The sequence below is a fragment of the Xenopus tropicalis genome, chromosome 5 (assembly GCF_000004195.4).
Source record: "Xenopus tropicalis strain Nigerian chromosome 5, UCB_Xtro_10.0, whole genome shotgun sequence".
Lineage (NCBI taxonomy): Eukaryota > Metazoa > Chordata > Amphibia > Anura > Pipidae > Xenopus > Xenopus tropicalis.
This window is the reverse complement of record NC_030681.2, coordinates 92351601-92377795: the sequence shown is the minus strand read 5'-3', so window position 1 is coordinate 92377795 and position 26195 is coordinate 92351601. Positions and strand designations below refer to the sequence as shown.

General features: G+C 36.5%; 1 protein-coding gene across 18 annotated transcripts in view; it reads left to right on the top strand.

The window, feature by feature from the left end:
- The window catches only part of rims1 (regulating synaptic membrane exocytosis 1), a 198829-nt gene that overhangs the window by 87675 nt on the left and 84959 nt on the right, over positions 1–26195 (top strand). For 16 of the 18 annotated variants that reach the window (XM_031901441.1, XM_031901440.1, XM_031901439.1 and 13 more), the window contains 10 exons: positions 4394–4461; positions 9690–9800; positions 11808–11907; positions 12371–12494; positions 14273–14319; positions 15727–15839; positions 19929–20059; positions 20246–20417; positions 20759–20912; positions 21108–21179. In XM_031901441.1, coding sequence (XP_031757301.1) covers positions 4394–4461; positions 9690–9800; positions 11808–11907; positions 12371–12494; positions 14273–14319; positions 15727–15839; positions 19929–20059; positions 20246–20417; positions 20759–20912; positions 21108–21179 — 1092 coding nt within the window. 18 annotated transcript variants of the gene reach the window in all.

Genomic DNA, 26195 nt, shown 5'->3' with positions numbered 1-26195 from the left:
CACTGGACATCTGAATTCCTTCATGATAAACTGGCATGCCTGGCAACAATACATACATGTGAGCTTTCTGTAATTTGGATCTCAATAACTTAAGTCTGCTAAAAATCATTTAAATATTGAATAAATCCAATAAGCTTGTTTTGTCTTCAATAAGGATTAATTACATCTTAGTTTGAATTAAGTACAAGGTACTGTTTTATTATTATAGAGAAAAAGGAAATCATTTTTAAAAAATAGAATTGTTTGCTTATAATGGAGTCTATGCGAGAGGGCCTTTCCGTAATTTGAAACTTTCTGGAAAACGGGTTTCCAGATAAGGGATCCCATACCTGTGTTACAAAGCACGAGTTATTGCTTACCTAAATACATAAGCAATAATTAATTATAAAATACATGACCCACAAGCACTCTTTTTCAAAAAATAGGAAATAATGGTCCAGATCCAGTTCTACGAGAGAAGCTTATCTCCTAATTCTATTCCAGAAGTCTATGGGGAAAAAAACTAGAACTAGAACTAGAAATTTTTTTCTCCTCAAATTGAATCTTGCCCATAAGTTTTCACATGATAAACCTGGAATTTGGCTTAGTATGTAAAAGACAAATATCTTCCAGTCACAGCATAGTAATCAATAAGTGAACAAAGTGCAAATGATGTAATGACTGCTATTCACAGCAACATCGGCATGAACCAGACAGACGACTGTGCTAGTAAAGATCAGGGGCCACTGCAATGACAATCCAATAGGAATAGGATTTATATTTGAAGCATTGTGATAACTGAAACAGTCATATGAAAACCTAAGAGTACATTGTAACAGCATGAAACCATGATGCCCTGAAAATGTGTGGCCTTTTCTCATTCAGTTAACCATTAAAGATGTCACCTTACAATGATAACCCCAGTCTAATGTTTATTTAAGATATAGATTTTTAAGGACCAGTAATTTCAAAAAATGAAAATCACATATATTTGATTTGATATACTGATTATAAGGGACTGATTATAATGCATTCGGTTTGCTTTTCAACTTCTTCAAGCATAAATGCCCATAGGTTGTTTTCATAGCTCTTAACTGTACTGATTTTTGCAGGACAGTCCCTCTTTTGACAGCTCAACCCCCAGTCCCTTTCTGAAGGTTTTTCATCATTGATACTGTTTTACCCGGGCAGAGAGTCCAGCGTGCAACTGGGGCTACAGTAAGCCGTTTTTTCCACCGTGTAGCGCACCTCAATTGATTTCATTTCCCTTTGATATCCTGCACTGAATGCTAAAAATTTAATTGAAAAGTAGCTTTTGGCCGAGAGCCCAGAAATCTTAATGTGCATCACCTGCACTTAGAAACATTGTTTCTCACATTTAATTAAATAAGTGGGCTTTGGCAGAGAGCCCAGAAAGTTAACAAGCCACACCTGCACTTAGATATAAATGTAACTAATAAGCTAAACAGGTCTTTTGGGGGAACTGAGACTTTCTGCTTAAAGAGCAAGTAAAGTCGATTACCATTGCACAACTTAGCAAAACTTAGTTTACATCCTGTGCATTCTAACACTGCAATGTTCTAATTTAAGTCCCCTGTAAGGAAATATCTACTTTAAAATCAACCATGTACCTCCACTTCTTTGTATGGCACTGCTCTCCCAGCCTCCTCCCAAGCATCGCTGTCCTGGACAGTGTCTGAAACGAAGCATGCGCAGTATGCGCTCCTGCACACAGCATGAAGGGTCACGGGTCATAATCACGGGGTCAGTGGGTGGATGCGATGCTGGAGCATGCGCATTTTGACACTCGTCGTGAAGCCAGAAGCAGGGGGAATGAAAGATGGCGGCGCGTACCAGCAGAGCGAGTGAGGATGCATAAAAGCGATTTTACAACAAACGGTACATATTTTGCTGGTTTTGATTTAGCGTCCTACTCTGTCTGGGGTCTGTATAAGTGCACAATAAAGGATTTTAATCTGCTTGCCTTGCTCTTTAAAGGGCAATTTCAGCTTTTTTAACAAAACTATAATAACACATAAAACAAGACCCCAAAACCCCCAGAAATGTGTTCAAACTTTTAAATAACCTGCCAAATTTAGTCAAATGGGAGTGGTATTTAGGGGGCATGGTCACAAAATGGGCGTGGCCACGCTACACACAGCATTTCTTGTCCCTCTTTCCATTTTCAAAATGTTGGGAGGTATATGTTTTGATTTTCATGTGTTGCTGGGTGCTAAAAGCATAGGCTTCCATTTCTTGCACAGCATTCCAATCCAACATGATATAAACTCATGAAATCTCCCACCTGGGCTGCTGGGTGCTGTTGGTGTTGCATGCTTCTGGGGGAAGCACCTGTGTAATGTACAAAACAGTAAAATGTAAACTATACTTTGGGGTCATTTTAGCATTTTAAAAGGTTCTTGTTATGTTCCTAAGAGAAACAAAAGAATGGAGATTGTACAAGTGTGACTACTTTGAATGCTGTAAAGCAGATTTATAAATTAATGATTAAATAACACTCTAAACTAACATGCATTCTCAAGCATTTGCCATAGGGCTGCTATACCAAACTGCAGGTACAGCAACCCAACAGGATTACTAGTTATGTATTGCAACATATCCCTGTAGCTAGTGATTGTCTAAGTTCCATGTCAATGACATGAGCAGCACATGCATATCACTGTAAATGCAGAAAGTATGGATTGTTTTCCTTGTAAGAACAGCATGTCCAGAAAAAAAAACTCCTTTGAAGTCTGCCGCTATGGAAATAGAATTAGTTGTTATCAGCAAAAACCAAGTGCAAGAGTGCATTTCACAGCCAATATCTGCCGCATCTGCCTGCATCCAGGCACAGACAGTGCTTCCAGATGCAGACAAGGTAGCAGGCTGGTGCCAGCGTAGGGGCTGATTCTTAGCCTGTGTTTTTCTGCAGGCCAAGAATCAGCCCCATGTGGTACTAGCCTTACTGGAAACTGGTTAGTGCCCTTCGGCTGTTTACATATTTAGAGGTATTGGGCTATTAAAGGACATGTAAAGCCTACATTTGCCTATAATGTATATCAGTTGGGCATGTCTCCTCACCCAAATGGCATCATTTATACTGCATATATCCCCTCCGTTTTCCAGCACCATCACATTTTCCAAAAGCAAATAGCAGCTTTCACCCGGTGGCCATTTTTCCTCTGATACATAATCAGTTACATTTAAATCTGCAAACAGCATATCCACACACAGACCCTTATTCAGCATACATTTCATCAAGAATACAGGCTCACACAGGCAGAACTGTCTCTGATAAAAGTTCTGCTTTGTTTGAGCACTGTAATGGTAAAGCTGAGCTCGGGAGAAAAAAATTGAAGCAGACAGCTAGAGCTGAGTTTCTATGGGAACCAGCAATGCCATCTCTTCACTGGCTGCTAGACTGGGGGGCGTGTTTAGTAATCTGATTTAAGAACAACTGAGCATGCCCACAAGCCAACAGCCAAAGCAAATTCCTGAGGGAGGGGGCTGAGTGGGTTACAGGAGGAGAAGGAAATCTAAGTGATTAAGGAGATGTTGCAGCCTTACTATTAACCTCTGGACAACCAGTGTGGCAGGTATTGAAAGATTTAAAAGAGGCTGTTCACTGATTAAATTTTTGTGTGTGGGGTTCACATGTCCTTTAAGGTACCGAGTCCTGCTGAGCACAGAGATTAGGAGAAAATCCATTGATATTCTTTCAAATTAAGGCAAATCAATGCATGATTAGTTATCATGTAGTCATAGAGTAATACTTTGTTGAATGTGAGTTATTTCTTACTGTTGCCTTTGTACTGTAAAGTCATATAGGTTGTGAATATGTAGTCAGTTTTACACAAGAAGTAACTAATGACTTACTGTTCAAGTACTGCATGTTTTGCCCAACCAATCTTCCCGAGGTGCATAAGTATTAAGTATAAATACTTTATAAGGGTGGCATTTATGTCCACAGACCTAGTGGATGTTTTGACTAGCTGCCCTATGGTAACCTCCGGGGGGTTACAGGATCACCCCAGAAGCTGCTTACTCCGCAGAATGCTTATAGGTTAACCTGAGCTATGGAGCTTCACTTGATGCTCTATTACCTTCCATGTAAAGGAGCCGATTGCACATATCTTGCATAAATGAACTTACAAAATGCATTATCCTACAGGGAGACAAGTGAGGTCTTTTTTAAAGGAGGGTAGTAGAATTTTTCCTTATTGTAAATGTAATAATTAAGGTAGTCAGCTTCTCATGCACTGCTTATGTTCTCTGTAGATGCAGGGAGTCCTACTGGATAGACATATGTATTTTTATAACAGGAGTATAAAAGGAGTAAAACCATAATTAAAGGCTAAAAGTTTTGACACAATCTCCATATATTAGTTGTTTTTATCTTATTCTGTTCTTGCAGGTGATTTGGACTGTTTTTGGTTGGATCCTGCTACATGGCATAGCAGAGAAACTTCACCCCTAGGGTCGGTAAGGCAAAAACAGTAATGCTCATGTGAATATTTTGTTGCTTTAACATTGTATAGCTGACTCTAGTGAGTAATATCAATTTCTGAAAATGTAATGTTTTTCAACAGTACAACACATATGTATTGTTATCTTAAATTTAGCCCATTCTGTTGTTTACATAAGATTAAAGGGGTATTTGGCCATCACAGAACATAATGTTTTCAATTAATACATCACAAGAGATAAGTTAGTCACCCCTACACCGCCATCTTACTTGCCTTTCCAAGGCATCCCCTGTGTTCCCCCCAGGCTGTTCTAGTCAGGCACATTGCTCACCTGTTTTACCCCACACACACCCTACACAAAAGAGAAATTTTTATAGAAAGCCAGTAGAACTTTGAGCTGTTTTGCTGAAGAGCACATTCCTATAAGCATTTGTAAAAATTATAATTTTTAATTAATTATAATTATAATTTTAGAGCACATATTTACAAACCAGATTCCAAAAAAGTTGGGACACTAAACAAATTGTGAATAAAAACTGAATGCAATGATGTGGAGGTGCCAACTTCTAATATTTTATTCAGAATAGAACATAAATCACGGAACAAAAGTTTAAACTGAGAAAATGTACCATTTTTAGGGAAAAATATGTTGATTCAGAATTTCATGGTGTCAACAAATCCCAAAAAAGTTGGGACAAGGCCATTTTCACCACTGTGTGGCATCTCCCCTTCTTCTTACAACACTCAACAGACGTCTGGGGACAGAGGAGACCAGTTTCTCAAGTTTAGGAATAGGAATGCTCTCCCATTCTTGTCTAATACAGGCCTCTAACTGTTCAATCGCCTTGGGCCTTCTTTATCGCACCTTCCTCTTTATGATGCGCCAAATGTTCTCTATAGGTGAAAGATCTGGACTGCAGACTGGCCATTTCAGTACCCGGATCCTTCTCCTACGCAGCCATGATGTTGTGATTGATGCAGAATGTGGTCTGGCATTATCTTGTTGAAAAATGCAGGGTCTTCCCTGAAAGAGATGACGTCTGGATGGGAGCATATGTTGTTCTAGAACCTGAATATATTTTTCTGCATTGATGCTGCCTTTCCAGACATGCAAGCTGCCCATGCCACACGCACTCATGCAACCCCATACCATCAGAGATGCAGGCTTCTGAACTGAGCGTTGATTACAACTTGGGTTGTCCTTGTCCTCTTTGGTCCGGATGACATGGCGTCCCAGATTTCCAAAAAGACTTCGAATCGTGACTCGTCTGACCACAGAACAGTCTTCCATTTTGCCACACTCCATTTTAAATGATCCCTGGCCCGGTGAAAACGCCTGAGCTTGTGGATCTTGCTTAGAAATGGCTTCTTCTTTGCACTGTAGAGTTTCAGCTGGCAACGGCGGATGGCACAGTGGATTGTGTTCACTGACAATGGTTTCTGGAAGTATTCCTGAGCCCATTCTGTGATTTCCTTTACAGTAGCATTCCTGTTTGTGGTGCAGTGTCGTTTAAGGGCCCGGAGATCACGGGCATCCAGTATGGTTTTACGGCCTTGACCCTTACGCACAGAGATTGTTCCAGATTTTCTGAATCTTCGGATGATGTTATGCACAGTTGATGATGATAGATGCAAAATCTTTGCAATTTTTCGCTGGGTAACACCTTTCTGATATTGCTCCACTATCTTCCTGCGCAACATTGTGGGAATTGGTGATCCTCTACCTATCTTGGCTTCTGAGAGACACTGCAACTCTGAGAAGCTCTTTTTATACCCAATCATGTTGCCAATTGACCTAATTAGTGTTATTTGGTCTTCCAGCTCTTCGTTATGCTCAAATTTACTTTTTCCAGCCTCTTATTTCTACTTGTCCCAACTTTTTTGGGATTTGTTGACACCATGAAATTCTGAATCAACATATTTTTCCCTTAAAATGGTACATTTTCTCAGTTTAAACTTTTGTTCCGTGATTTATGTTCTATTCTGAATAAAATATTAGAAGTTGGCACCTCCACATCATTGCATTCAGTTTTTATTCACAATTTGTTTAGTGTCTTAACTTTTTTGGAATCCGGTTTGTATTTATTTTTCCCCTCTTCCTTTCCCATATTTTCCCCACCTGTTTTTTTTCTGGGGGGAACACTGTGTCCCTCTAGAAAGTTAGATTCTCACATTCTCAGTAGAGTAAAATTATTAGATTTTTCTCAGCTGTTCATATGTGAGTCTGCACTAGGGGCACATGGGAAAGGTAAGTAAAAATGGCAGTGCTGCATTACTTTCTCCCTAAAAGGAGCACTTTAATTTACTTGCTGGGTTGGTTTTTATTCAGGAAGTGTTCTCAGTAGTAGCTGAAGGTGTCACTGCTGAGAAATGGCATTGCTTAATGTATTACAATTAAACATCTAGAGAGTCATTGGCCAGGCTTGCTGAGCTGTTACTGTTACTGGGAAACATAAGGGGGGGGGGTATGTCTTTCATGTATTAGTTTGTTATAAGATACCACTATGTGGTAGATCAAAATTATTCACATGACTAATACAGATATTTAAAAATATTGCACTTCAAAACCTCTCCCAGAAATCTCTATTGGCTCCTAAAATATCCTTGAAATTAGCTTTAAAAATACCAAGAAAAAGTTAGTTTAGAGTTACTCACCAGTATAGTGATAAGCTTTCTGTTGACCAAAGGCAATAAAAGCAAAAGACATACATTATGTAGGTATATTAATGTATACATACAGAAATAAAGTTATTAAAGAGCAGGAATAGCCTTTCTCATAATTTTCTGTTGGCTCTTATACAACGTAAAAGCGCCTTCTATTTCTCAGTTGACCAAAGGCAATAAAAGCAAAAGACATACATTATGTAGGTATATTAATGTATACATACAGAAATAAAGTTATTAAAGAGCAGGAATAGCCTTTCTCATAATTTTCTGTTGGCTCTTATACAACGTAAAAGCGCCTTCTATTTCTCATTATGATTTGTCCCTGATCCACATATATACTGTATATGTGTGTTCAAGTACCTGCACTAATGGGTAAGCTTTATTTTGTCAATTACTTTATTCTGCTAGAGTCTCTACAATGATCCATTTCTTTGTGTGTTATCCTTCTATACCATTTTAGAGAATAATTTTTAAATACAACATGACATTATAGCTGAGTTTTTCTGTCTCTTACCTTGTTTATTCCCTCTTACATCTGTTTTTAGTCAACAGTGTGCATAGTCTTGGCCAATGCAAAAATGAGAACAGTACTGACAATCAGCGATCTATAATCTGCTGCTGCTGCAGGTCCCATTAATCTTATTCCAACACTGCTTACATCAGCTGTGTGGGATACTAAAATAGTAGCCTACTGGTGTTTTATGGCACACTGTTTTCCCTTGAGGCTCATTGTTCCTTATATGAAATAGATCTTAGAGGGAAATCCCTCAATATTCTATTATTTAAATCCTTAGCAGAATTAAGCATATGCATCTACACATAATAAAGAAAATGGAACATATAAAACATATAAGAAATAAATGTATCTTTATATGCATAACACAGAAAGAAATCGCCAGCGCTCGGTCTAACCCACAATCTGGAGTTGACGAGCTGCTATAAACGATAAAAAAGCCATTAATTATACACAAAGAGAAAGAAAGTTTGCCAGCGCTTAGTTTGCCTTTAAAAATAATTTTTACAAAAAATGAGGTGTTAGTACCACACTTTGGCCAAAATATGTAAGCTCACGTGCCACGTCAAGGCCCCTCATTGTACGTGAGTCCTACACTGTCTAATGACTTTGAGTCTGTGATGCAATTAAAATAAAGTCCCCCAGAAAACAATGTGACTGAGTATTAAGACCTATTGCACCTACCTTTAGCTCAAAAAGGCTCTAGTGGAAAAGCAGGGAGCTTTTAAGCCCCAGCTCATTAGCACACACATGAAAGTGATTCATTGGTTTAAAGGCTACATAGCAGCTAGAAGCAAAATTTGGCTACAATTTGTACACAAAACACAATCGCCAGCGCTCGGTCTAACCCACGCTGTAGTGTTGACCAGCTGCTAGAAACACACTATTGTGCCAGCGCTCGGTCTAACCCACAATCTGCATACTTGATACCTGTATGTGAGGGCAGCAGAAAACAAAATAGTCTTTCTGCAGAAAGAGCATTTTGTCCGCTGCTGCTGCACGTGTATGGTGGCCATACACTGGCAGTTTAAAGATGCAGATTTGGGTCCTTCAGGCAAATAAACTGCCCATGTATAGGGGGCCTACATGACTGATATCTGGCTAAAAATTGGGCAGGTTTGATCTTCCAGTCGGAACAAGGACTGCATCAGTGGGCCCAAGGTTCCTGTTCCCATCATTGTAATTCGATAGTTGGGATAGCCAAATGATCGGATAAGCGTGATATTGCCCACCTTATGTGGGCATACTGGGGGAAAGATCTGCTCATTTGGCGAGGTCAAAACTAAGTAATGACTGCAAGTTGTAGTAGTTTGCAAGCAACTGTCGTACAGGATAAAATAAAGTAAGACTTAGATAAGCAAATTTGTAAAGTTTAGAATAAACAAACGATTAAATACTTTAAATGTCCTAGGTGCTTTTATATATGTTTATATGCGGCTTAACTGAATACATTGTTAGATTCCATTGTAAGAATGTCAATATAACAATCAGACTTTGGGCCAGATTCAATTCTGTAAGGAAAAAGTTATTTTATGGTATATTACGTGGAAACTTATGGATGAGATTCAATTTGAGGGAAAAAAAACTGTTCTTCCAATTCAGTTCTAGTTTTTCCCGTAGACTTTACTTGGGTTTTCACGTGAAAACCCATGAGATATGTTGTTCTCAAATTAAATCTCGTCCATCAGTTTTCATGTAATAAACCTTTTTACTTACTGAATTGAATCTGTCCCTTTGTGTGATGACAGCCAGGCTTATTTAATAGCACTGAGTAAATCTGCAACAAATTAAAAATCAGACAGCTGTAGGAAGATCATTGAAAGCAAAAATTATATTGGTTGCCATGGGTTACAGCTGTAGTGCAGTTTTGCCTTTTATAAGTAAGTGTATTACTTGGTGTGTTTGCTGCTCTGTAAATAAGGCAAGATACTGTAGCTTGTAAACCATGGCATAATACAATCTCTGTACTATATCTTGATCAAATGCAACAACCAATAAATATGTTGTTGAACAAAGCATCAATCACCAAGTGCATATTTTTTGTCTTTGATGTCCTTGCCCAGCATCCAGTAACCTGGCAGCCATCTAAGGAGGGGGATCGTTTAATTGGTCGCGTAATTCTAAATAAAAGAACAAGTATGCCAAAAGAATCTGGATCACTTCTGGGTTTGAAAGTAAGCATGATATGTATCATTGTAATGAGAAAGCTTAGATTTTCTAGTACACAAAATATAGATATATATGTATTTGTGTAAATAAATATGTATATTTTTTTTAAATATTGATACTAAATGTGACTGTAACTTGATTATCATGTTTTTATTTGGGTTTTGCTCAAACTCCTGTCCAAGCATCTCTTTTTCAGATTTTTTCATTAAAATTCTGCCAAGGCCCATGTTCTTTTGCTAAAATGTACTTGGTGGTGACTAAAACATCAATGATCTCAATAGAGAGACATACATGGGATGAAAAAGTCCAAGGGATTTAGTTGGAATCCCTGTCTCAGCTTTGTTTGCTGTTTTTATAAACTTTATTCATATCTTGGCAAAGAACACTGAACCAAATATTTGGTTCATGTTTAGTTTTCTATGATCTGTAGATGCATAAATCAAATGATATAAAAATATATAATGTATATAACAGCATATGCATTCAGTACTGTGCTCATTGTTAATATTGTTAAAAAAAACTGAAGTCAGTTCCAAACCAATTGATGGTCGCTTGGTGACATTTACTGTAGTTTTACTGAAATATGGTAGAGAAATGTATGCAATGGATATAAACCAAGTTCCATAAACTTACAAAAACAGGCAGTAATAAATATGCAACATCTGTCTCTACGGAGCATGAGGTAGTTTCCTCTGCTTCGGATCTGATCTACTGTATTACTCTATTCTTTTAGCTGGACAGGTTCCCAATGCCCTTTGGATTTGCTATTTCAAAAATGACCCTTTCTAGATTTTATTAGACAGACTTTTTCACCTCCCTTACACTGGAATTGCAGGTTAAGAATTTAGGATTACACACAAGTTTTAAAAAATGTGATTTTGTGCTTAGCTTAAAAACCCTAGATGTGATTACTTTGTTTACATAATATACCAAATATAAGAACTCAAATCCTCAGTGTATTTTTAATATAATAAAAGGTTGCCAGGGCCATAACTAGGGATAGACAGAAGAGGAATGTGCCTGGGGTGCAATGGTGAGGGTTAAGGCGCTGGGCACTTAGCTCTTTTGCCTGCCTTCCCCTAGTTTTGGCCCATCTGAAGTCCAGATTGTGAAATGGTGTGCACAAAACTGTGCACGTGTACGTGACAAGTTGTCAGAGGAGTAGCCAAGTGTGGGGAGCGCTTGCTTTCTGCTCCCCAACCCTAGGTTTGGCACCGGGGGCTGAATTTACAAGAAGAAAGCCTGAATGATTGTATTCAGATGAAAACAACTGAATATTTAATGTAGTTGGAATGAACTAGTTGCTGTACTTGGATCTTATTCTTGGATTTAGCACCTCAAAAGTGATAAATGAAAAGTCTTTAGCGATAGGAATATGTCTGAAATGACAGCAAGACTACCGTGTCCAGTTGTCCAAGGGCTGTAAGAAAAAGAGAAAGGCCACAATAAGGGAGTATAACTTTAATGGCAGTGCCATGCTGGAAAGCCACATTTCTGTTAGGGCAAAAAGTGGTAATGATTTTGAGGTTAATGTAAAATTTTAAAGAGCTGATGGCACAACAAATGGGCGTATAAAGCTCTTGGAAGAACTGTAGTCCTACTGGCATTAATACACTGCTAGTCAAACAAGAAAAAATGTAAGCTGATTAAAATTTGTGGTGGCTCCTCACTTTAGCCAACCATAAGACATTCAATATGTTGCTTTCTTACATTCCAGATTAAGGAACAAAGGTGTATGTGAATGGAAGTATGAATGGCCAAGTCAGTAGTGCATAAAAGAAACATTTGATAACCCAGTTAGGCCTAGTGTATAACCAATTTTCTGAATCTTATAGCATACTGTAGCTTTTCCTGGTAAAAAAAAAGAATACTGCAAGAAAATGAACTGGACCTTTAACTAAATATCCTGGAAGTTATGTTACTGAGCCCAGTCAGGTTGTTATTATTATTTCATAAATGCAACACACAATTGCTACTTTTTCATTATATTTTTCTCTTTTCATTTTTATCAGGTTGTAGGGGGAAAATTGTCAGAAACAGGACGCCTTGGTGCCTTCATCACCAAAGTAAAGAAAGGGAGCCTCGCAGATGTTGTTGGCCATTTAAGAGCAGGTACAATATATCTACATCAGACAAAATTATATGGAAAAGCATTTTGCCCTTTCAGCTTTTGTTTGCAAAATTAGCACAAACTGAAGATTGCCTAACTAGCTGATTGCGAGGTAGTACATTATTTGCCATTCAGCTGTTTGTTACCACTGCTGGGGACATAGGCCTTTAACTTTTTGCTGTTTCCAAACATAACTCTTCTTTTTCCCTCTCATACTGTGTGTTCCAAAAAATCTAAATTGTTTCTTTCTTTAGCATGCATGGACAGTGAGCATGTCTATGCACAGCCAACACCAAATCTGCTTTGATCTGCCACATAGCAACTGTGTTTATAGTCATTTTTGTCCTTATTTGACCTTTCTAGGTATTGATGTAATTATATTTCAGTTTACTCTGTAAATGGGCTCAGTGCTTAGGTGGTAAAGCAAGTGTGCATATATATTTCTTGATTGATTGAATTTTGCAGGAGATGAAGTCTTAGAATGGAATGGAAAACCTTTGCCAGGAGCAACAAATGAAGATGTTTACAACATTATTTTACAATCAAAGTCAGAGGCACAAGTTGAAATCATAGTTTCAAGGCCTATTGGGTAAGAAACACTTATGACTACATTTATTGATATTCAGTACTGATATCTATTTACTGTACGACAACAATCACTAATTTGTGACCTAAATAGTTCTGAGTGCTTATATTATTTTATTAAATAATGCATGTATTACCTCTAATTAATAAATAATTGAATTTGTTTATCTGTATAATGGGTAACATATAGACAGGCCTACCTGCCTCTACATTCCATGTTTCAGGTATTGCTTGTCAGGTACTAGAGCTTGTTACCCAAAATAAAAAACAGTTGGCCAATGGCACCCCAGTAGTTCATTTGTTCACTTTCCAAACTATAAGGGGATGGTAAGCTGATTGTTTGAAATACAACATTTCTCACAAACGTGACTGCAACACACCAGTGAGTATCACAAAAGGTTAGACAACTACAACTAAGAGTCTTCCACCATAAGCTAAATATAGAGCCTAGTTAACAGTTAGTTACAATTTATTACACTGTTTAAGTGGCAAGGTACATATCAGTTACTTATGATAGCATTGGGTATTCTTCCTCATTTTCTCTTATTTTTTGTCCTCTGTGCTGTCTTCTATAATGTATTTCCTTCCCCTTTTTAACAGGGTAGTGTTGATATGAGACAGCAGTATTGTGTCTGGTGTTACCTGTATACCTTAAGGGTGAAGACACATGGAGCTACTAGTAGCAGCTACTTCAAAAATTAAAAACTGTTGGTGAACTTTGTATAAAATACTTGTGAAAAAGCTTTAGTTGCTCTGTGCTGCAACCAAATACAATTGTAGAAATCAAAAAAATACAAATTGTAGAAATCCAATTTTTTCCTATGTTTTGGATTTCTACAATAGTAGCAACTACTTGTCATTGCTATTAAAATAGACAATGCTGATCATTTACTAGTAATTGTCTCTATGTGTGTTTTAGCAGAGACAATTCATAGGGGCACATTTACAAAAGCACGAACGCTCCGAGCGTATTTTCGCAGAATTTTTCATGCGTCCGCACGACTTTTTCTTACGCTTGCACGGAAAAATCGGAAAGGTTTTACCGCTGTTTACAATGGTTCGGTACGAAAATTCCGTGACTTTCGGATCGCCAATACTATATTATCGTGACTAATACGATTTTTTGTAAGCATTTTCAGGATATTTGCGATCTTCAGAAATTTTCTTTTCCAATCCGAATATTTCCCATTCGGGATTCGAATTCGTGGATTAGTAAATCTGCCCCTTAGTATTGTCTATGGCAGGGTATTTTTAGTAGCCATGATAAAGGAGCTGCTACTAGTAGCTCCATGTGTCTTCACCCTAAGACAGATTGTTTTCTAAATAAAACAATATTTAGAGCTAACAAAAGGAGTAAATACTTTTCTTCACAGTCTTTCAACGCTTCCCTTTGCTCTCTATCTTTTTTTTGGTTTCTTCTCCATCTTTTCCTCTTGGTATATGTTCTCTTTTTTTGTCATGTCTTTTTTCCCTTCTGTATTCACTTATAATTCATCTTATCAAAGTTTTTTCCTTAATGCTTTTCTTCTCCTTCTTTTTCCTCTGTCGTACCCATCAGTTTCTCCTTGCCCTTATCCAGAGCTCAGCATTATATGTTCTAACAGGAAATACAGGATGTCCAGCTCTGAGCCTCTACATTACCTGTGCCAATCTCAGGAGATTACATATATATTATAATAATATTTTTCTTTTTTTTTTTTTTTACTTTGTCTTGTTCAGATAACTAATGCATTTAGTGCAATTTATTTACTGTCTGTTTTTTATTCTTGCTTTAAACCCTAGAGACATTCCAAGGATTCCAGAAAACTCTCATCCACCATTAGAATCTAGTAGGTGCTTTTATTTTTTAAATAAAAGTAGGTCCATGTTTTTTTTGTTTTTTTTTTTAAATATGCCTTTTGGGAATATTTACCATATTAGTTAAATTGTTAAAACTTAAAGGAAAACTATACCTTCATAATAAATACAGAGAATGTAATATATATTTATATATTGCCCTTTTACATCTTTTATCTTTTACATCATTTTGTGATGGTCTGTGTGCTCCCTCAGGGATCACCTGACATTAAATAATGCAGCTCTAACCGTAACAGGTAGATATGTGGGAGTAAAAGACCAGCTCTGTCCATTCATTGGCTGATATAACGTAACATGTATGTGTGCCCTTGGTTTATATGTGAGCACAGTAAATCGTTTGAACCAGGGGCAACCTTTAGTGTTTAAAATGGTTGTTTTTTTCCATTTGGGATTATCCAATGGTACATATGATAGAAAAGTATGATTTTTTAAATTAATTATTAAGATGAAATAGTGTTATATTTTGCTTTATGTATGCGTTATAAACATATAGCTGTATCTGTGCTGGAGTCCTGTACATAGTGTTCCTATAAAACAAAAACTGCTTTGTACTATACAGTAGTGCTAGGGTGGGTTCACTTGCTTACAGTGTATTCTTTTAGTGAACATGTGTTGTTAATAAAAGTAAAAGTAGGGGTACTGCTTTTTATTTAGTCCCTGCCCACTCTTTTACCTTGTTGCAATTAATGTACTGGTAAGAACAGAAACTTTTCAAATTAAGTAACCTTGGATACCAATTATTTTATGTTCACAACATCCTACAATTTGTTATTTTTGGTACTTTATGCTACAATTTTAATCTAAATGTTAGTTTTAGATTGTTGCATTTAAATGTACAATTTAAATTTACATCCGAACGTTTATTGGAAGAAGACTACAATCTGAATGTGTATGGCCACCTTCGGCTCTGTCATCAATAAAATTGGCTTAACAAAATAGTGCAGAAATTCCCTTATCATTCTTCTCTGTAAAGTTTCTAGAACCTACACTGTTTAATCTGACTCTAACAGTCTGCTGGCCTTGAAACAGTTCAGATGTTTCCAGGTACTTACGTAATGTTGCACATTCATGTGCAGGAAGGCTGTCCACATTATAAAATTCCTGAATTAACAACACATATTTCATAAACACAAGTACAAAAGGAAAAGTTAATTTTAATTAAAATACATTTGATAAGACCTAAACATCACTAAAGTAAATACATAATATTTGCACGCAGTCAGAACGTGATGTCCTTTACCAAATGGTCATGTCCAGAGTAATGTGAGTTGTTAAAAACTATTCTAATTTTGCATGAGGGGTTGTTGAATATTTTTTAAACTTTGCATATTTTATTTCATTTGCCATGTATTTATAAATTTTGTATCACTTGATTTTAGGTTCCAGTTCTTTTGAATCTCAAAAGATGGATCGGCCTTCAATATCTGTCATTTCTCCAACTAGTCCTGGAGCTCTAAAAGATGCACCTCAGGTCCTGCCAGGACAGCTTTCTGTAAGTATGCCAATAGATTGTTCTCAGATACGCACCTTTTTATAGTTTTGAAAATATCCAGATACACTTTTTAGGCGCTGGTTGAGAATGTTACAGACTAAAGGGCAGATTCATAAAACTACGAGTAACATGCTTATTTTAAGATTTAAAACATTAATGATGTTAAACATGCATTTAGGGGCACATTTACTAAGCAATTTTGAGATAAAAGTTCAACGAGCTTCAATGGAAAATTAATCCCCTCATTGTTTCCAGTTTCACCCAGCTTCAATGGGAAGTTAATCCCCTCATTGTTTTCTATTTTACATGTTTTCAAGGAGAAGTTAATTCCATCATTGTTTTCTATTTCACACATTATTGTTTTCCAAGAATGAGTGCCAAGGCTCCTAAAATGGCTGCACACCGCTGCAATTTTTGAAATTACATATTATTTAATTTAGATTTTGTTGGGTATGTGGTAACAACAATACAAAAAACAAACGAGACAACCTTTTTGCTAATGCATACATTTTCAGAAACAAGGCCCTAATTTAAGGCTGCGGAGATATTCATTTTTCTTTTATTAATGAGTTCTCACCATTTGTCATATGTGACTAATGAGTCTGAACAATAGTGTTTACTGATCTCTAAAAGAGCAGATTTGTGTTGATTCTGGACAAATTGCGGTGCCATATGTCTTGGCAAATGTTTTGGTTATTTGGTAATTGTTGCCCTCATACAATTACATTTACATTTGGACATACAGGACTGATAAGAGTCACTGTGATACTTTATAGGCCAGATATAGAACCTAATTAAATTGAAAAAATGCATTTGTTCTCTCAGAATGCTATATTATTATTGAATGTACCATTTTAGCTACTGGGGTATTAATGTGACTTTATTATATTATTTAATTTAAAAGAATGTAACCTTTCTACTGTAGCTGTTCTAGAAAACATGTTTTTAATCTAGGGTATGCTTTGTAAGGCTTCATTTGAGGCTTTAGAAGCTATTACTAGTACATTTAACAAACAAAATTGTGCACCATGCCTTTGAGGGGATAATACTTTTTTTTACAGTTTGTTGTCATTGCAGGGCAGGCATAATAGATATATCTTAATGGATTTCATGAAAACAAACAGTGCTAAATCAGGCAAAACTCATTTTTTCTTGTAAAGAGCATTATTCAAATTGTGCTTTCCTAGCAATTATGCAGTTTGTTTGTTTCTGTTTGTGTAAAATCATTAATGTTTAAAGACTTCTGAGACCAACACAGAATTCAGATAACAGCTCATATAGTTACATATGTTCTAGTTACAATATATCTGCCACCTAAGTGACAGTACAGCTAATTATACAGTAGTAAAATTGATTTTTATTGATTTTTTAAAAAGTTTCTATACACATTATGCAAGCAATATACATACAACAGTAAAGCACTGTTTGTTTGTTAATTATATAATTAATACATTAGTGATTTGTTCATTAGAGATTTCTAACCAGTACTATTTTTCATTAATGAGAGTTTTGTATTTTACAGCCAAATTGATACTAAATCTAAGGTGGGGGGTGGTTGATACATCACTACAGTTCTGAAACTAGGGGGTAGGCAGCAGTAGCCCTTTTGGAATGGACTTCAGTTCCAGATAATAGGTTTATCACAGTATGCAAAGCAGCAAAGTATTTGAGAAGCTCATCTACACTCACCTTTTCTGTGTCACCTGACTATGTCTGCCCCTCTTCCATACAGGCGGTAATGATGTTGTTTGGCTGTGGGAAACTAGTATGTAGTTATGCATACCCATGCCAAGGTGTAGTAATCTGTGCACAGACCACTAATGTTGTTTATACTGTACCATATATCAGTAATATATGGAATTAACAAAAATGACTGAAGAAAGGTTATAATATAAATATAAGCCATGGGTTGCACCAAATGCAGGATTATGTGCTTTTGCGCTTTTTGCAGGCTTTCAATCCAAACATTATGTATTTGGTGCATTCATACATAAGGGCCGATTCACTAAAGTGCGTTAAAACGAGCGCTATTTATAGCATGCATTAAAAAAGTTATTGCTTCTTATTTTTTGTGACCTAACGCACGATTCACTAAAAGGATACTTGCGTTAATTTAGACATGATGTTGTTTGCGTTTTTAAGTCGCGATGAGGGTTTTTCTTGCGTTATTTTCCGTGCGTGCGTCAATTCCCGCTGCACACAATATATTTCGCCGCTTGCTATATTAGTGCACGATTTAACGCACATAACCATTACGTTCGGAAAACTACTTTTCTGAAAATGACCATTTCCCTGAAAACTGGAGGATGCATCACTCTAGGGTCAACACATACTTGAAAAAATCACACCGCAAAGTCCTTATTGTGTTGCCAAAAGCTCACCAACCACAATTTTCTTTAAGTACCACTTGCCCCAAGTAGGTGTTAATCTTCGCACAGACTAATGCGATATTTCTGAATCATGCGTTAGTATTATTTCTACGTGCGAATTTACACATGGGTTAAAATTAACGCATTGCAGTAGCGTGCTATTTAACACACGTGATAATACTTAAGCGGATCGCGCGTTTTTTTGCGGCAATTTTAACGCAAAAAAGCATGCGATAACGCTTATTGACCTTTATTGAATAAACCCTATAGTGTGGGATTTAAACACACGTGACCCGGAATAAAATCAGCAGTGTGCATGAGCCCTTTATTATGTATAGTAAGTGTTAGTCAGTCTCCAAGAATAGTGTTTCTTTTGTTATATATTAAAAATTAAAACTCAATTGATATTTATTTAAAAGTAATAAAAACTGCATACAAAATGCAGTTTGAGAAGTGTAAATTGTGCTGGTCTTTTTAAAACAAATTACTGGGAAGATACTGAAAACTGTCTTCTACGCATTATTGTCGTGTAGATGTTTGTAACACTGTCAATGGTTGTTAATGAAGCATTTCCACAATAAATTGTTCTCCCGAGTACTAAACAATCCCAATGGAAAACTGCAGCTAAAATTAAAAGTTTCAAGGGAGTAGCGCAACACTCACTGCAGAGGTTTTCATAAACCAAGTCACTTTTCATCCTCCCCATTCCCCACCCCCATTTTTTTCAGCTATGCTAAGGGGCCATTTACTAACCATTGGATTTTTTCCCCAATTCGGAAAAAGTCTCCGAAATAAAAGTAGGTATATTAAAGGAGAAGGAAAGGCTAAGCCACTTTTACCCCGGGCTGGTGATAGGAGATGTCTATTCCCCCCTCTTTTGCTTTGAAATTTGGTTTTGGATTTTTGCCATTGGGTTTTTATACAATGGTTCGAAAAAGTTGCAGTTTTCATGTGGCAAGACAAAAAAATTGGAATGCGACAACTGTGTTTATCATGTTGGATTGTAAAAAGTTTATAAATAAAAAGTAAACATTTGGGTTTCATGCTTAATATGCAAAGGACTTATGTTATACAGCTTTTTATGTCTCGTTGATAGGTGCCCCTTAAAGAAAGGTGCTCCATATTATACAAAAAGATCTCTTATTCATAAAAGTCCCAAGCATTCCAGATACAGGTATGGGACCTATTATCCAGAATGCTCGGGACCTGGGGTTTTCCCGAATAAGGGATCTTTCCGTAATTTGGATCTCCATAACTTAAGTCTGCTAAAAATCATTTAAATATTGAATAAACTCAGTTGGCTTGTTTTGCCTCCAATAAGGATTAATTATATTTTAGTTGGGATCAAGTACAAGGTACTGTTTTATTATTACAGAGAAAAAGGAAATCATTTTTAAAAATTAGAATTATTTGCTTATATTAGAGTCTATGGGAGATGGCCTTTCCGTAATTCGGAACTTTCTGGATAATGGGTTTCCGGATAAGGGATCCCATTCCTGTAATAGATCCCATATTGGGACTGAGTTAAATTCTTTAGTAAGACAGGAATTTGAGCTGAAAAACACCCAAAAGTAAATAAATAAATAGGAACAATGTGTATTATGTTTTCCTAATTTCTTATCTGCTCTTCTGCATTTTATATGAAACTGACAAATAATCGTGATTTATATTTGCAGGAACAGTCCAAATTTGTTTCTAAAGCTCAAAATCTTTGTTATAGGTAAAATTGTGGTATGACAAAGTGGGCCATCAGCTAATAGTAAATGTCTTGCAAGCAAGAGACCTGCCAACACGGCCAGATGGAAGGCCTAGGAACCCTTATGTAAAAATGTACTTCCTTCCGGACAGAAGGTAATAGTCGAACAGGCAAGAAATATTCCTATGAAAGTACATAAATAGCCATATAATTGACTTTGTATCAGATGTGTGGCACCATGCTTCATTTATCTGTTATCTGGCTATGGAAGTAAGTGCAGTTTTATAAACCGTTCATAGATGGCAGTATGTAACCACCGTTTTCTTTGCTGTTTCATGCAGCGATAAAAGTAAAAGGAGGACCAAAACAGTGAAGAAAAGCTCTGAACCAAAATGGAACCAATCATTTCTCTATTCCCATGTGCACCGTAGAGACTTTAGAGAGCGAATGTTAGAAATAACTGTGTGGGATCAGCCAAGAGTACAAGAAGAGGAAAGCGAGTTTCTTGGCGAGGTATTATTAATCCAAAAATGTTTTGAAGCAAAAATTGATTATTTGCATTAGCCAGACAGTTTTAACCTTTTCCTTTCTGGAAAACATTGCAAATAAAAATAACCTACCCCAAACCAGAAAGTTATTATTAGAGGAAGGTAGGCAAAATTCGTTTTTTTGCTTTATGCAGACAGATTTAATCTCTTCCTTTCTCACAGACCACAAAAACAAGAAAGCTACAGACATTCTGTATTTGATTTTGTCTGCTGGACTTTTATGTATTCTTTTGTGGGGGGGATGCCCAGTGAACAGAATGCTTAAGTGTCCAGACATTTTATCTGACCCTGCTGCTTCCCCTTTAGATCCTAATAGAACTAGAGACTGCACTATTAGATGATGAACCTCACTGGTATAAGCTACAGACGCACGATGAATCTTCACTACCTCTGCCTCAGCCATCACCTTTCATGCCAAGGAGACATGTTCATGGAGAAAATTCTAGCAAAAAATTACAAAGTAAGTCTAAGGGCTCTCCATCAACTGCACAGATATGTGTGGAAACCCATCTCCTGTTCATGGGTTTATCAGCACAAATGTACTTATACGTTTCTAAAGCCTTTTCTACTTTTTTATATGCATTGTTCTTTGACTTTCTTGTGCTCCATGAAATGACCAAATGTACTGGTATTTATTTGCCTTGCTGTTGTACAGGATCTCAGCGAGTCAGTGATAGTGACATCTCAGATTTTGATGTTGATGATGGTATTGGAGTAGTTCCTCCAGGTGCGTTGTTGAATGGCATGGTCCTTCTCTTTGCTTTCGCTTTGTTCCGCTAATCCAGACTAAAGCGGGATGTTCATTTTGGAGATTCAGTGTATTGTGGAGATAAATCTGCTAATAACCAAGGATCATTTCTGTATGTACAAATGCAGAGTATTCTGAATATCATTGCTGATTGCAATTTACTGAATTCCTGTGAAACTTGTAAAACACAAGGTTATAAAATTTCAACTTCACAATGCTCTGAGCTAATAAAAAATGCAACATTGAATTTTGGAAATAAACACCATATTACTAATTAATGTCTACAGGCACATGGGCTTATCAGTTTCTTTTTATGCTTTACAGCTAAATTCCAATAAAATGTTGCTGGTGCACGGTAGTCGTAACAGTGCATGCTGCATGGCTAACAGTCTAACCGCTGCAGAACTATAGGTCTTTAAATAGACCTCATAATCCAGGCAGGGCATATTTATCATACCTTGAAGCATTCATTTGGCAACAAGTTAAACACGTTTTTGATTTAGCTGCCCCTTCACATTTATTAAATGATGAATAATGCTTTCTTTTGAGAATTTACTGCCCACTATAGACTGTTATCTACAAACCACCAAAAATGTTTTTATGTATTCCTAAAGAACAACGAAGTGTTGTATGAGACTTTCTCACTATATAACATAGTGAAAAGGTGTCTTTAATGCTAGTGAATTTGAGTGTAGCCCTAAATCAATGGAAGACCTTAGTGCAACATCAAAATAATTGTCCGAAAAAAAAATTGTATCCAAATTCATTTTCTTTTAAGGTGTAGAATATAAGTTACAGTATTTCAGGCCATGCGGATATTCTTTTTTTTGACAATTATTTTCATGTTGCACCTGGTCTTGTTACTTTAGTGTATATTACTGAATTAAGGTTAGAGCCACACAAGACATTTTGACTAGGTTTAACATTCAGTGTCTCTTCCTTTACTGTCAATGAGACCCTTATTTTTGATTAAGCGCAGCATCTACAGTAACTATATCTTAACATCATTTCAGTGAAAGTTGAGAACTCCAAAACAAATGGATATTTTGTCTCATGTAATACATTTGCCCTAATTTGCTTCATTTTTTGGCTTTTTGCAAGCACCAGTGTACCTGTTTCTGTTCCCCAAATAACTTCTTTTATTTGCCTTATATATATATATGTATATACATACACACACACAGAATACTATACCAGGTGAATTAATTTCATAATAGGGCTGTGCCAAATATTCTCATTCTGATAAATATGCCCTCTTAAATTACAGAACACTGACCTTTTTGGGATTTTTTATTTGTTGAGCTTCATGTTATAGTAGTATAAATATTATGTGCAAGGAGTGTGCACAATAGCAGTGAATTATGGCAATAAAGTGTGCATTGCTCAGGGTTTAGAAAAAGGTACAAATAATATTCCAAATATTAAAATCTTGCAGCTCTCTGGTTTACTGGATCTGTCAATGGCATGCATTATCTTCAGCTATACTTTTGCCATACATATTGACAGTGAAGTAGCAGTGCACCATTTCAGAGGTTGATTTTGGGTCTTGTAAGATCATATATAATGCAGGCCACATTGATGTTATGCAATTTATTTTATGTGATAAATCATATGCAGTGGCAGGGCACGCTATGGAGTCAGCTGCTTCTCTGTACCAACAAAGGCTACAAGAGGCTACATGATTAATAAGAATTTTTTTATCATTTGTGCTCCAAACTTTATGGTGATTTTATTTATATTCACTGTGCAATGAAACAGTGATCTCCATGGGGTGGTTTCATTTAGATTTATGTGTTTCCTGTTGTGTTATGCTGTCAAACTTTGTAATCCATTTATGTAGTATTTGTACTATATGTCCATGTATACTGTACATCAAGATAGGTAAAGCTACATCTATGCCACAAGTTAACATTCATTTCATTTTATTATAGTATAATAAGTGAAGGGTGTTATGGTTATGGTTATTTAATGTATCCTTTGTATATAACACAAAAGCATGTTACATATAAATGGTCACTTACAAACCATTGTGTTTCTTGCACTGGCAGTTACCAGTGGTTAGCCTATTACAGGTGGAGCAGTCAGTGTTGCAATAAAATCCCCTACAATGAATATATAAAATTACAATATAATGCAGCCGTATATGCCAAAAAGCATCAAAACATATCTGCCCATGGGTGAAGACACAGAGATACTTTGTAGCAGCTACTTGTCACGGCTACTAAACCTCAGAACATACTCTGCCATAGACAATACTGAGAATTGCCTCTGCTAAAACACACTTAGGGGCAGATTTACCAAAACACGAATTCGAATGGGAAAAATTCGGATTGGAAACGAAAATATCGCGACTTTATCGTATTTTTCACAACTTTTTCGTCGCCGTCGCGACTTTATCGTAATGAACGGTCATAAACTGCGGGAAAACCTTTCTGACTTTGCATGATTTTGAAAGCCTCCCATAGGAATAAAGGGCACTCTGCAGCTTCAACCTGGCCCAAGGAAAGTCACGATACCGAAGCTTGAATGAATCAGAAACTTTCTGCGCAACAATACGATTTTTTCGCAATGGCGACGAAAAAGTTGCGAAAAATACATGCAAGATATGAAAAAGTAGCGACGCCGACTTTTAAGTAGCAAAAATACTGATCATTACGAAAAAAACGCATTCGGACGCATTTGGAGTGTTCGTGGATTGATAAATGTGCCCCTTAGAGACAATTAGCAGTAAATGATCAGCATTGTATGTATGTATGTATATCTTTATTTATAAAGCGCTACTTATGTACGCAGCGCTGTACAGTAGAATAAATTAATACAAACGGGATTATTAAGATAATAATAGATAAATACAAAGTATAACAATAAATACAGATAGATACAAGATAAATACAGTTGCAATAAGTTAAGAGTCAAAGACACAAGAGGATGGAGGTCCCTGCCCCGTAGAGCTTGCATTGTCTATTTTAGTAGTCGTGACAAGTAGCTGCTATTAATAGCTCTGTGTGTCTTCACCCTAAAGGTTCAGCATCTCTATAGTAGTAATGATCCATGTTCAGTAATGCCCATCTTGAATTCATGTCACTGGCACTGAATGTGCTCAGTGTGCTCTGCGCAGCTGTTGAGAAGCTAAACTTAGGGGTAGTCTCCAATCATTAAGCAGAAAATGAGTCTGGCCTATCATATTAGCTGATGCTACAGGGCTGATTATTAAATTCTGATGCTAACTGCACTGGTTTCAGAGCCGCCATGTAATGTTAATCTGAATAAATTACTAATCAGCCTTATACCCTGACATTTATATTCTATATAAACAGTATATTTAGAGTCAGTCCCTAAGCTCACGTGACAATAGCACAGAGCATGTGCAGTGAATCAGCAGAAAAGAAGATGGGAAGCTACTGGGGCATCTTCAGAGGCACAGATCTTAACTACTTATTATATATTTATTCTGCAGAAAACTTTACCATACCTGAGTAAACAGCCCTAGAAGCTCCCTCTGTTTGTTTAAAATAGCAGCTACCATTTTAGCTTGGTGTCAGTAGCTTCCGTGCTGCTGCTCTAGCTGCTGGTAGCTAAGATTACACAGCACATTTGGGAGGGGGGAGGAAATACTGATTGGAGGGTAAGTAGAAAAAGGGAGGGGTAGAAGGAGAGGAAAAGAGGAGCAAACTGAGCAAACTCATGCTGTGTTCTGAAGGATTTTTCTGAGAGCAGGAAGTCTGATACCGAAGAACATGTGTACAAAAAAGAAGAACATAAATCCTGGGTTTCTTTTTAAAGAGGACTCAGTGCAGTGTTTCTGTGAGTGCTTATGGCTGTATTTACATACCTTTCTGATAGAGCTTACTTGGTTTTTACCTTTTCTTCTCCTTTAACCCCTTTCCTATTTTATCACAACATCAGTTTTGCAAAAGTGATTTATGCATGACCAGGATGAATCAGTATGGATTTGAAATCTTTGCTACTTTTATTGGTCAACATCTAACTTTGGCATGGTGCTAATAATTCTGTTGATTGTCTGCCAGGGCTTGTGCCTGGCTTTTAGATGCCACAAAGTTGGCATTTGTTAAGAGGATTTGTATCAAGCACTAAAATTGCTTTCATTTTGATTAAATAATCAGCAGCTATGCAGAAAGACATATCTCCTACTTTTTGTTAAGTATTAGCAACTGAGGCACACGACTAAATTCATTGTTTCAAGAAGGATTTATAATAGTACAAATATGGTGAAGTGGATAAAAGAACTAAAACACCTTGCCTTAATGTTAGGTTGGAATTCACAGAACCAAAATAATTACCGGTATACTCTAGAGATGCAACCAGTCAGAAATGATTCAAGGGAAGTAAGCAAAATCTGATTTTTGCAAAACATTGCCAGTTTTTTGAATTTCCAGGGTTCAAGTCCAGAACATGTCCAACTGGCAGTAACACAGTCACAGTGGTTTGATGCATTAACCCATTTATGTTGTAGTCTTAATCATTACCAGTGAATTCAATACAGTAGATACTTATTTACTGATCAATGTCACAAAAATAAAGATTCTACATGTATCATTATAATATATTAAGGACAAAGATGAGACACTTGGAAATTTAATGGAAAATTAAAGGAAACATTATTCCTTGTTAAAATTATAGCCATAGCATTTGACGATACCTGCACAAAGTTAACAAACCTGATGTAGGAAGGAAACTCTGTCTTGTACTGTGAGTTCTTAAAAAAGACAAGACTAAAATGGATTTTAATACCTGTAAATTGCTATAAGATTTTAAATGATATAAAGCTTATCTGTAGTTTTCACACCAATCACACATTTTAAACAGATCTGTCATTTTACAAAAGAATTATAAAAATTGAGCCATACATTTCTGCTGCATTATCAAATAGCAAGAATCAAATGTAATAAATGAAAATGACAACTGACAACTCAACTACAAATGGAAGTTTGTATTACTGGAGTTGGCTCCATGTTAATGTTATAATGTTAGTTA